Source organism: Mustela nivalis (genome assembly GCF_964662115.1).
Source record: "Mustela nivalis genome assembly, chromosome: 11".
NCBI classification, from domain to species: domain Eukaryota; kingdom Metazoa; phylum Chordata; class Mammalia; order Carnivora; family Mustelidae; genus Mustela; species Mustela nivalis.
This window is the reverse complement of record NC_139030.1, coordinates 4,421,192-4,434,271: the sequence shown is the minus strand read 5'-3', so window position 1 is coordinate 4,434,271 and position 13,080 is coordinate 4,421,192. Positions and strand designations below refer to the sequence as shown.

Here is a 13,080-nt window from a genome sequence, read left to right as displayed (position 1 = left end):
TCCCAGAAACCTGGGTTTACTAGAAGAAAGCTTATTTACGTAATTATCATCGAATATGTCAGGAGAAAGTTTACTAGCTGACTCATTTGGGCAAACACATTCCTCAAAATCCCCTTAGTCTGGGGTCCTGGTGTAGAGCAATGAAGGCCTAGGTATGAGCGGTGAAGGTATCCTAGGTCCATTTGCCCTGTTTCCTGCAGAGATCTAACTGATAGATCCCACTGAGGCCATGCAGTGTTACAGGAGCTCGGTCCTTTCCTAAGTTTTGCAATCCAAATTATTTCCAGTGGGTTAAAAGGCACCCAAGGTAGAGTCCTTGGGAACTGAATAAGCCTACTGAGGCCATGCTTCCAGAAAAGTAATGAAGGTCCATTACCAAATCCCCTAACTCCTGGGTGGCGTCCCACAGAGGGTATGTCAGAGGTTTTAGGTGTCAAAAGCAACCGGAGGCGTCCCTCAAGATATGCTATTGATCACCATCCTGCCTTAAAAGGCCCTGGAGGGGTTCCGGCGTCCCTCCACTTCCCCATCGCATCCCAGGCTACAGATGGGTGCCTGGTGAATGGACTAGGAAACTGTGCCATGCCAAGCCATTGTCTGTCCTGAAGACTGCATACTGTTTTGCCATATTAACCCATGGAAATACTAGAAAAGTTTGGCAAGGAGAAATTACCCAATTTCATAGCTATAAGTAGTTTGTAGAAGACACTGACAAGAAACAGTAAAGTTTGAAATCCATCATGGTCTATGTGACATTCCAACACATGTGGCCCTTGCAGCCAACTTCCCTAGGAAATGGTCCCCAGTTACGTTTTAATTCAATCGGGTACTGGTTTCGGCCGGCTCCCAGTGAGGTCTCGCGGCCAGAAGTTGCTAGACCAGGGATGTGGAGGGGATCACATTAGATCAATCAGGAGGAAACCTCACACGGGAGTCTTAAGATTGGCAGCCGTCCTGGTGACTTAGGTGGCTGTCCCGTGCCCAAGAGTGACAACTTTCTATAAGAACAGGAATAGAGTGAGGCCATCAAGTTTCTGGGTCTTATTGCCATTCCGGCCAGGGTACTAACTTACAGCCAAAAGGCAGACGCTCTCCTCCCCGTGGAGTAGCCACGGGCTAGAGGATTACAGCCTGAGCAATTGACATGCAAGTGTTCCAATAAGACCATACTCCTTGAAAAAGCCCTGGAATGAGAGTAAAGGAAAAGGAGAGAAAGTACTCACCAATTTTGCACCGAAGCTCAGAGTCCAAATGTAAAGACTCACAAATCTCCTGGCTTGCTCGCCAAAAATGATGAAGTCCCAGAACCTAAGTCAGGTTCGGTGGGGTGAGGAGGTTCGGAGCTGACGACTAAAGAAAGAATTCTTAAGACGTCATTGGTGCAAAATGGTGCTTTATTAAAGCACGGGGACAGGACCTGTGGGCAGGAAGAGCTGCTGCCCCGGGTTGTGAGGGTAGGCATGTTATATACCCCACAGTTGGGGGGAGGTGGTGAAGGGATGGGAGATTTCAACAGAGTTTTCACATGTTAGGGAGGGCCTACAAGGTGCTGGGGGGAGTCCTTGCCCTTATGGCTTGATCAATGTTGTCTTTAGGTCAGGCATTAACATCAAGATAGTTGGGAGATTCTTGGTGGGGTATTATGATCCAGCTATCATTTACATTTCCTTCTACCTCAGTCTCCTCCAGTTTATGGTGGGAGGGAGACATTAGGGCTTCAGGAACCAAGAGTTATTTGCCTCTGGAAATTTGTGCTATTGATAAGGTAACCTCCCTGTTTAGGTCTCTAGGACATCTGTAGAGCAAGGGAGATTCCTGTTCTGCAGGATTGCAATCCCTGCAAGTTAACTATTTATCATTCTATGGCAGTCAGGGGTGCCTGAGGAATGCTACACATATGGAGGGGAGTGGGTGAAGAGGGGGTGCAAGGCGCCAGCTTTTGCTTTGTCCTCAGCCAGCCTCCTGCTCCTTCATCAGCACTGTAGATAAAGAGGGTCTGCAATGATTGGGGGCTGCCCCCTGATCAGCAAGTATTCAGGTTTGTGATCTCCAGTTGTGAGACCCCTCTGAGCATTCTGCTAACTAGTTAAGGTTCTGTGACCCAGACATGTTTGTAGAGAGTAGCTCAGGTCATGGATTAGGCTCAGTGGTGGCCCAAGTCCAGGGTCAGCCATGCCTCAAATATGTCAAGACTCCAGGGGGTGGTAGGCTGGTCTTTGAGAGACTGCGGAAAGATAGAGCTGTGGGTATAAGGGGATAGACTGAGAGCTAACTTCTCAGGGTTAGAGAGTAGAGCTTTAGAGCGCAGCTGACCTGAGACTTGAGACTTTAGCCTGGTGGCCAGAGTCCTTCACGGTCTACCTCAAGTAGAGCCTTTCCAAGGGAACCTGTGTTACCTGTGAGCCTGGAATACCCTTCAGCTCATGCCACATCATGCACTCTAGGAGGACCCATCCACATTAGTTCTTTGTGGAATCTAAGGCATGCTCCTTCCTCTATGAGGTGAGACTCTGGCTCCTAAGCCATGATAATTCTTCAGGAAGAATCCCCAAGGCTAGTGGCTCACCTCTGGATGGCCACCAACCCCCCCCCCAAGTGTCCCTGTCCTTCCCTGCTCCCAGACCAGGGAGCGGGGGGATCTTCTTGTGCTGAGGAGCTTGAAGGACAGTAGTGTGGGGGTGGAGGGAAGACAGGTCCAAAACAGGAACAGGAAGCTTATTTGATTATTTTTATTTTTTCAGGCCTGTAACAATCCACAGATGGACAAGTGAGTTCAGAGACGGACAGAGTTAAGAAGAATGCAGAGTCTATTGGAACTAACATAGACAAGTTTGTGGGAGAAGGGGAAGATGGGGCACCATGGGGTCTGTCACAGTGTCCTTAGGGAAATCAGCAGCAGGAGGAAGGTCTGTGAAGACACAAGGGTTATGTAGGTGGTAGGCTTGTGGACTGTGCCCAGAGAAGTGAAGTCACTCAAAATAGGAGGTTTTTCCTGAGGAGGAGCCAATGAAGGATGGGGATTGGGTGAGGTGCTCTGCTTCTCACTGATCCAGTTGGAGAAGTAGGTGATCCTGGTAAAGATGCTGGGACTTATGGGGTAGTGGCAGGCCTGGCTCCAGCTAGACAGTCCCATCAGAAACCAAGTACAACTGTTCAGCTTGCAGACCAGGGGGCCCCCAGAATCTCTCTGAGGAAAGAGGCAGTATGAGTTCTGAGAACAAAGATAAAGGAGGATACATATGGTTTAGGCAGTATGAAGACAATGCCCTTGTCCTCCACCAGAGTGGAATTTAGGAAGCCTCGTGTTAAGTGGGCTATGAGTGGTTCTTATCAGGATCACCTGAAGAAGTTGGAAAGTCCAGACACAGGGTCCTACTGCAGACTTCTTCAATCAAAATCTCAAGGGTAGGCTCTGGAGAACACCTCACAAAACTCTGGAGAGGACCTAGGCTGGCAGTCACAGACCTATGAGAATGTACAGAGGGGCTCCAGGTTTTGGATACCAGCCCTTTTGCTCTCAGCTCTATGTGAGAGAAGGTACCACCTGAAATCCCATGGAGCCTGCAGGCCTCTGGCTGAATCCTCAGCCCAGTACTACATCCCCCCTTAGCCTTTGTTTTCGGACTTCTTAAGGTCTCTAGTTTTCCCTCTAATTCTTTTTTGAGCTTCTCTAGAAAATGCAAACTGTTTGATATGTCAGAGGAAAAGAAGTGATGCCCGAGTCCAGAGTGGTAGGGTGGTCAGAATAGCAGGGAGCACAAGGGGTTATAGAAGAATGCTGGGGACTTGGAGCTCTGGACTCCAAGGCAGGAAATACCTACTACCTCAGATATAATGCCTACATCTCATGGTCTAAAAAGTAGGGACCAAAAAAACCCAACATCCATCCAGGCTTCTGTTGAATAAACATGACTTAGTCCCTTCTGTGTGCAGAAGACACTAAAGTAACAAAAAACACAGACAGTAGATTTTGCATCTTCAGATGCAAGATGTGGAACAGAGGTGCCCAAGAGGTTATGAGTGGCAAGAAAGGCTGCCCTACCTGGGTCATCAGAGAGCCTCTGAGCCAAGATGGGAGGAATGAGCAAGGCTTGATCTGGAAGATGCAAGTACAGATAACCAGCTTAAAATAGGTGAAACCAAGGAGCAACAATGCCAGATCACAGCTCTTATCAGCTGGGAAGGTAGGGGTGAAGCAACACATTCAGACACTCAGAAGGAAGTAATGTGACCTGGTCCAGATTCTAGAAGGATGGTAGGATGTTCTGGGACTAGGTGAAGCACAGCCAGTGGCAGGGCAGAAATCAGCACAGGGAGCCCAGTCAGGGCACTACTATGTGCAGAAAGAGTGTGAAGACAGGAAAGAAATGATGGGGCACAGGATTAGGTATATCTGATGCTTTCCCTCCATCTAAGGTAAAAATGGAGCAAGGCAAGAAAAGCAGGATAGAGCTGAGTGATTGGTCCTCAGCGTGCAGAGTTCAGAAAGAGATCAAAGAGAGCAGGAGAGAGGGGAGGGACTGAGCTCTGAGTGTGTTGGGAGATGCTGCAGGTGCAGGGCTGAGCACCAGCTAGGAGATCCGAGGTGAGACCTAGGTATCTGGCTATCTTGATGGGGGCACTATGGAGAAAGGGCAAGCACAAAAGTCTGATGGATGGGCTGAGGTGAGAAAGTGAAGGGAGCAAGCAGGAGAGGGCCTATGCAGACACCCCTTGGATAAGTCCTGCTGGGAATACAGGATGAGAATCAGGGCCCAGGGCAGAGGTTTGGGGAGGAGAGAAGATGCATGCAGGGGGTTTGAAGAAGGGAATCACAACAGTATGTTTCTGAGCTGGTGGGAGATGGCCAAGGAGAAAGACAAAGAGCTAGCAAGAAGGAAGCCCATGGGGCCACAGCTCCAGAGGAAAGCAATGGTTTTCTAGGTTTGCTATGGTCGTGCTACCTCACCTTGGGCTATCCACTTCCCTCTCTGTGTCTCAGTTTCCTTACCATAAAAGAGAAGGATTCCACAGTAGAAGACATTCTTAACACATATCCAATAACATACTCAGGTCCTACAATTCAGTAGGAAAGGCACACAACGCCATAGAAATAATGGCAAAAATCTTGAATAGATACTCTTTTTTTTGTAAGATTTTATTTATTTGACACAGAGAGAGAGATCACAAGCAGGCAGAGGCAGGCAGGGTGGGGAGGAAGCAGGTTCCCCGCCGAGCAGAGAGCCCGATGTGGGGCTCGATCCCAGGACCCTGAGATTACAACCCGAGCTGAAAGCAGTGGCTTAACCCACTGAGCCACCCAGGTGCCCCTGAATAGATACTCTTTAAAAGAGGTAAATATAGATGAAAAAGCACTCATCTCCATCATTCACCAGAGAAATAAGTAAAATAAAATAAAATAAAAATCACATGTAATTGTTAAATTGAAAATAGCGGGCAACATGAAGTACCAGAGACAACATGGAGTAAGAAGAACAGCTCTCAGCCACTGTTGGTGGAAGTGCAAATTGGTACCAAGCAGGTAAGAAACTTGCTTTCCAGAGTATATGAGAGATGAAGCTTGCTTATGGCACAGTAATTCTACTCCCAGGGTTACACCCAACCCAAATACGAACCCATGTGCACTAAAACATATGCACTAGGGTGTTCATAGAAAATCTGTCTGTAATGGTTTCAAGTGGAAGCTATCCAAATGCCACCAAGACTAGAATGGATGGATAAAATGATAGTATATTCACACAGTGGGTATAGGCAGTAAATGAACAATGTAAACCACACCTAAGACGAATAAATCTTTCAAACATGATATTGCTTGGAAGAGACTAGATGAAGATGTATTCTATATAATTCCATGTATGTAAGTCTCAACACTAATGCACAGTGCTTCAAAAGCCAAAGCTGCTCTCAAGAAGTTAGTGACAGAAAGGTGGTATGAGAAGTACTCTTTGGGTAACAGTTTACATGGGTGTGCCAATTTCTAAAAATATATCAAACAACACATTTGTAAATTATACCCTTTTCTATGTATGCTATATACTTCAATAATTTTTTTTAAAGAAGACATGTATGGTATTAACTAGTATTCTTTGGGGGCTCTGACTTTCAGCTCTGACACTTCAGGCTAGAGTGGGCTTAGGAGGAAGAAGCCAGGGGCTAGGACCAGGTTCAGAGAAGACAGAAGGGGACAAACACCACAGGAGAAGACAGGCAGTCTGAGTTCCCACTTACTTGGCAGATGGACTTTCCTGTCATGAGGTCCCCAGCACAAAACATATCTTTGTGTATAGAATACTCGCTGCTGCTGGAGTCTGGCGATTGGAAATATATTTTATAGACCTCACTGTCAGTAATGCCAACTTCTCCTTCTTGCAGCTGGAATGGTGGAGCTAGGGAATCTGCAGCAGATTTTGGGTTGGGAAGAGGACAGATATGGGGTGGAGCCTGGAAGGAAGGCTAGCTCCCTCTGAAACATGCTGCCAATTCTAGCTGACAGGATTGGGGAAGTCTCTCAGAGGACTTGCAAAGATGAGGGGACAAGATGTTCAAGACAGACAAAAGAGCAAATGAGGGGCCTGCAATAGGGGCCAGGAGGGAGGCATATGTGGCTGCAGTGGGGTGGGAATGGAGGTTGTAAAAGAGGAGGCAGGGTCATAGCAGGGTCTAGAGCAAGCAGGGTCTCCTCACCATCTGAAATGTGGATTTCAGATTTCATTCTAAGCACACTGGGAAACCACCAAAGGGTCTCCTTATGTTTTGAAAGCAATCAATGTGGCAGCTATGCAGAGCTAGAAATAGAAACACAGAATGTGGAAGCTGGGAGTCCAGGCTCGGTTGCACTGATGTGCCCACTAGATACCAGGTGGGTTGAGGTAGTATGACCAATAAGACACGGCCCAGCCTCAAGGAGCAACTGGTCTGTGGATATTTCCCATGTGGATTCTATTTCTACACACTGCTCACAGATCTGACTGGTGTTTGCATGGGGCAGCACAGTGTCACAATGACAGCTCCCTCCTAGGGTGTGGTTGCCATGTGCAGCCCTCACATGTTCTCGGGGGTCGCCCATGCCCAGCAGCTATAATCAGGAGAGGGTGTGGAGGAAGGAGAGCTATAGACTCCATCTGCTTCTTCTCTCCTGCTCTAGCCTGTGACATCCCCTCGTGCCCCAATTCCTACCCTCTGACCTATCCTGCAGAATCCTCCTTGCTCTGCCAGTGGTTCTTCTTGAGTGATAGTCCATCACAGAAGGGTGTCTCTGGAAATGCTGGAGAGTTGGCTGTTCACATGTCTAGAGATTGGGACTGACATTTAGTAGCCAGAAGCACAGACAAACAAGTCTTGCCCCAAATATCCCCACTGAGACACTCAGCCAGATCCTGGCAAACCTATGACCCTACAAATCATACCAAATCTACATTCCAGTTTTTTCACTCTACATTATATTTTCTAAGTCAAAAGTATTCACCATTGTGTAAAAAGGCCCATTATTTCTCCAGTGTCACCCTAAAAATTTACAAGCCCAGCAAGCTGGCAAAATTGGAGTTTTACTTGAGTTAATGGATAAGGCGATGTGAGAGTTACAGAGGAAAATATCCTTAAGCCATAAACACCCCAACTTCGCCTCCTGGGCCAGCAAGCAGGCCTGCTTTGATTTCCCTACTGCTGCTCCAAGAACCTTCCATGGCAAGGGAAGCCTAAGAGGTGTTTGGTGAAGCCTTGGAGGGGCTTGACATGGTCCCAAGCAGAACCTTGGAGTCTGAGTGGAATCCTGAATGGCTTGAAGTCAAAGAGCCCAAGTTCCTGATTCTGAAAGTTACAGATACTCAGACTTACTGATCCATGGGCAGAAGAAAACTTGAAACTTGAAATGGACATGATATCAGGGCTGGAAGGGCCCTACAATGGGCATCACACCTCCCTCCTTCTTGGCCTTTGCCCCCCTGCCTGTCCTACCCCTACTCACCACCCTCAGTGATCATCCCCCAGCCTGTTATCCAGCAGCTGCTGTGAAGGGTTAGCTTTGTGGTTGGCCCTGGGAGGCAGGCAGGAAGAATGTGGGATGTAAAGTTCACAGACAGATGCAGTTGCAACAGGGTGATGTCACTGCCCATGAAGTAGTGTTTGTTAAATTCATTGTGAACAATGAGTCGATACACTGTCATCTGCTGGCTATGCTCAGTGGGATGTTGGAGCCGATGGTACCTGAGCAGGATCCGGTAGTCAGATGGTTCATGGGACCTGTTGTGAGAAGCTGCATTATCACCTGTCTCCTCTGTATTGTGCACCCTTGTACCCTCACCTGACTGTCTACCCCCAACTCCCTCTACACTTGTAAGCAACCAGACACCACCATTTTTCCAGAGGTAGCTCTCTCCTCCCTAATAATCTTATCAGTTGGGTTGGTTGCCTGTCTGCAGCTTCAGGACATCTGTCTTTTGAAAGTGTTTGATGGCTTCCCCTGTATGTCCCCAAATCAAAGGAGCAGAAAATCTCAGTGCTGGAAAGAAAGAGCAGAGCACATAAAACTATATCTCTTCATTTTAGAGGAAAGAACACTTGGCTCATTCCCAGCTCTGATCAGAACACTTGGAACATCCCATGTCTTGAAGTAGTTCTCAAAGACCCCATTTCCCAACCAATGATCCATTCCCTCTTCCCAGTCTTCACATACACATACTTCTTCAAGCCTGCCCCCATCTGGAGACAGGCATTCAGTGAGTCTGTGTGGAACAAATAGGGGAACTCATGTAACTGAACTCCTTGTTTCTGGAACATGAGCAACTTTCCAACACAAATGGCCTGCTTGTGCTGCTACTTTGCTTAGATTCCACATGTCTATACTCTCCTCCCATAAGGCCTCTTTAGTTCTAAGACCCTATTCTGATGGGATGCATGGCATTTCCCCTGATACTGGCTCAGAATCCATTCTCTTGTATATTCTGGCCTTTCCATCCTGCATCAAAGTAGTTTGGTTTATGTCTCACTTTTCTGATAGTATGAGAAACTTCAAGGTCTGCATCTCCACATCCTCCACAGGGGGACTCAGATGGGGCCTGGCACCCATGGGTGCTGAATCAATGAACAGAACCCAAATGGGGTCTCTAATCTAGTTGATGCCAATAACTCTGACCTCCTCTGACTTGGAGCATGATGTTCTCCCCGCTCCCTCTGGGACAGAGTAAGTTGAGGATACACTTGAGGAGCTGCTCACTCTCTTAACTCTCTGCATCCTGTCTCCCAGGACAGAGACCATTTCCTTCATGCCTCACTCTGGCCTATAGGGACAATGATGACTACAGGATCTCTTAGATACATAGTTCTACAGCGTGACAGGAATTTCTGGGTACTGGTTAAATAAGCAGTGGTTGCCTGCAGAGAGAAATGTGCTAGAATGGTGGGTGGTTAGGACCTAGGGAAGTCTCTGACAGTTGTGCTGATGATGACCTTTGAATGGTCTGACTGGAAGAGTACAGAATAATTGCCCATTTTGTCCAGGGCCTGACTGATGCTCTCTCAGGAGAGTTCTGAAACTACTGTTGTGACTAATGCCTGTGCCATATGTTTAGCCAGGGACACTACACATCCACTACCATCTGCATAAGAGGAAAATAAAACCCACTGAGATCGTTGGACTGTCTAGAGCTGGGCAAGATTCAGAAACCAGAGTCTACCTTGAGTGAGAACAGGACTTAGAATCCTAAAGTTTAAGGAAGACCAAGAGTGGGCTGGAGGCAGTTCCTTTGGAATTAAAGTCTGTTTTCCTGTGCTGATCATCACAATTAGAATTAATTTCATTTAGCTATTTAAAAGTAATGTACATGTAGCTGAAATAACCATGCCATCTTGGCAAGTATTACCAAAGTGTGAGGAGGGGGGCAGATGAGAATATCCCCAGAGGGAGAGATGAGGTAAAGGGCCTTTGTTCTAGGAGATGTGAACACAGACAGTCAGGAGACTGGACTCAGGTGGTGAGTAGGGATGGCACTCAAAATAGAAGGGACTGCTGGCTCAAAGGCAAAGACAGCAGACTTTCCCTAGGGAGAAAGGGTTGAGACACTTTTCAACTCCTTCTGTTCTGCCTATCTTGTGCTTACTCCCCAGTCCCACCCGGGCAGCTGGGCCCATTGGGAACACATACTTTTGGAAGCAGTGGGCAGCTGAGATCACCCAGTAGGCATCTATGAGGGCAGCTCCACAGATGTGCTTGCCAAGGTAGAGCAGACTGGCCTGCCATGGCCACCGTAGATCAGGTGCATTCTGTCCACCAAAGATCTTCCCACTTACTGTTGGCTTCCCACACACTGTGGAGACAATCCTACCGTGAAGCACCTGTATTATGGATGCCAGCCTCGGTGTCTCCAAATGTCAGCATCAACAGGCTCAGGTTGACCATGGACCCTTCTCACTTTCCAGCTGGGAAATCCAAGGCCCAGAGTGAAGTGACATGGCTCATGTAACAAAGGGCTACCTGGCTTTGCTGGTGACAGTAGCACTAAGGAAGAAGTCTCTGAGTCTGGGTAAGAAAAGGGGGGCAGTCATCGAAGGGCAGGGAAGCAGGCAGCTGCAGGGGTGCACATCTGCACTTACTGGGGTACAGAGGTCCCGGAGGTGGTGCTGCCCCAGGCTCTTCCCCAGACCTTATTTAACTTAACTAGCACACCACTGTTTGAAGGCCTCAAAACTGAAGACTTCTGAGGGATGCTATTTGCTCCAGACTATTGACGATTAAGTGGTTGCATCCTTCCCTCCTCAGCCTAATATTCTAGGGAAACTGATGGAACACATTCTGCTTGACAATTCTCCTTCTGAAACACTGCACTCCCATTCTTAAAATGAAGAGATCGTGGGGGCCCACAATGACAGGCTAGTGAAAGACCTCGGCCCTTGAACTGAAGATGCTTGAGGCCCTGAGGGAAAGAGCCTGGTCTTCTCAGCCTCGGCCCTCCCTGACCCAAGGAGGGACCCACTAGGGACCCAGAGACTCTAGAGCTTCACTTAGCCAGGTAGAGGTCCTCCTGGCTTGGTGGGGTTTGGGAGCGTCACTTGAGAAGTGTGCTAGCCTGATGCCCTTCACCTGCTCACTCACCATCTGCAGTGGTTCCCTTCGGCTCAGCGTGCAGCAGCATTGGGCATAGCCAGAGCAGGGCTGTGGCCAGCACACAGGCCCCCTGCCAGCCTGGGCCTGAGCCCTTGGCCTGGGCGCTTGCCATCCGGCCATTCCACGACCGTCTCCCGGATGTGTAGACCGCAAGGCATGAGGCTGAGGGGGCCGCTGGGAAACCGCCTCCCACGGTAAGAAGTGTCCCCTTCCCAGTCCGCCCTGAGGCCTGCTTGGATAGTCAGAGAAGTCAGTAGACCTCATGTACCTGTAGCCGGGAGCCCCGGGGCTGATGGGGGAAGCAGAGGGCACATAGGGTGTTCTGCCCAGGGACCCCAGTTTGATGGCAGAGACATCAAGGCAGTTATGTGTATGCCCAGGAATATGCACTAATGGTCAGAGCCTAAGCACCTCTATGATGTCACCAAATATTTCTAACTGGCTTTCAAGATCTAATCCCTTCATTTCTGCCCCTTCCCCATTCACATAATTAAGTCATACCACCATGGATAATATCCCTTTTTTAAACTCACTCGTGCAAAACAGCATGGCATAATCATGGGTGGATACTTCATCAGAAGGGCATTATGCAAGGGTATGGGTTGTATAGGAAGTCCAACTTCTGGCTGCTAACCCCTCATGTTCTTCTCAAATGAAAAATTATTTGCTATCTCCCAACAACCCCAAGGATCTCATTCCATTCCTGTATCAACTCTAAATTCAGAGTTATCTCTTAAAGGAGGTCACTAAGAGGACATGACCACTAGTTGATCTGATAACTGGACCCAGGCAATCAAAGGCTCTGCCCTCTCTCCCTTGGCCTTGGAATATATACTCTGCCTACCAAGTGGGAGCTGCTTAAAGGACACAGCCTTGAGAGAGAAAGATGTTGCTGAGAACCTCCGGACTAAAATGTGTGACTGAACCAGTAAAGGTTTCTTCTTCTTCTTCTTTTTTTAAGATTTTATTTATTTATTTGGCAGAGAGAGAAAGAGCACAATCAGGGGGAGTGCCAAGCAGAGGGAGAGGGAGAAGCAGGCTCTCCCCTAAGCAGGGAGTCCGATGCAGGGCTCAATCCCAGGACCCGGGGATCAGGGCCTGAGCCAAAGGCAGACACTTAACAACTGAGCCACCCAGGCACCCCCAATAAAGTCTTCTATATAAACTTTAAGATCATGGCCTGCCAGTGTAGAGATTCAATCATCTTGTGATCCCCCAAGACAAGCCTCATACCTAAATTCCCTTGCAAATTAAACCTGCCATCTACCAATCTGTAGCAACCTGCCTCTTTCTCTAGCCTCTCCTTGGCCTCCGTGTCCAGGGGCCAGGCTGTAAGCCAACCTCATCTCAATGTAAACATTTCATCAGCTCCTAGTCCAAAATCTCATTATTGAAATTCTTTAAGTTAGGTGAGGATGAGGTTCTAAGATTTAACTCATTAAACATAGTTCTTAACCACAGTTCTTCCTCTATTTATGGAACTACCTACTCAACATTCCCAACATAGGATGGTAAGACAGGCCAGGAAGGGGATAAAAATCACAGGCATCGCCATTCAAAGAGGAAGGAGGAGAGGAGATGTAAAGCAAAAAAGAGTTACTGTCTGTCCTACTGGGCAAGGTCTAAAGGCCTTAGGAAAAAAATCTCTGTGACTCTTGACTCTGCCCTTTGAACTCTTGGTCATCCTTCCTTATTTATTTATTTATTTTTAAATTTTAATACTTGTTTCTTTCTTACTCTCTCAACTGTTTTATTTTTCTTTTCCTTTTCCTTACTTTTTCTTGCCTTTTAATATTTCCTTAAACTTAACAGGAAATCTTCAAAATCTATAAAAAGAACATTTGTAGTGCTTTAGAGATTTACCTGAGTGAAATTCTGATTTTTCCTGTGAAAGTCTTGCAGTCCTTAATTGATAATTTCATGAATTATAGGTGCAATCTCAATGACTATATTTTATTTATTTTTTTAAAGATTTTTATTTA

At 47.4% G+C, this 13,080-nt stretch overlaps 1 protein-coding gene across 1 annotated transcript; it reads right to left on the bottom strand.

Moving 5' to 3' along the window:
* Positions 1-2,869: 2,869 nt before the first annotated feature.
* On the bottom strand, positions 2,870-11,210 carry LOC309843463 (serine protease 40-like; the record flags this gene model as incomplete). Its single annotated transcript, XM_082688981.1, has 5 exons — positions 2,870-3,187; positions 6,229-6,395; positions 7,964-8,238; positions 10,139-10,301; positions 11,087-11,210. The coding sequence occupies 5 exons, from the start codon at positions 11,208-11,210 to the stop codon at positions 2,870-2,872; spliced, it is 1,047 nt and encodes a 348-aa protein (XP_082545107.1).
* Between the last annotated feature and the right edge of the window lie 1,870 nt (positions 11,211-13,080).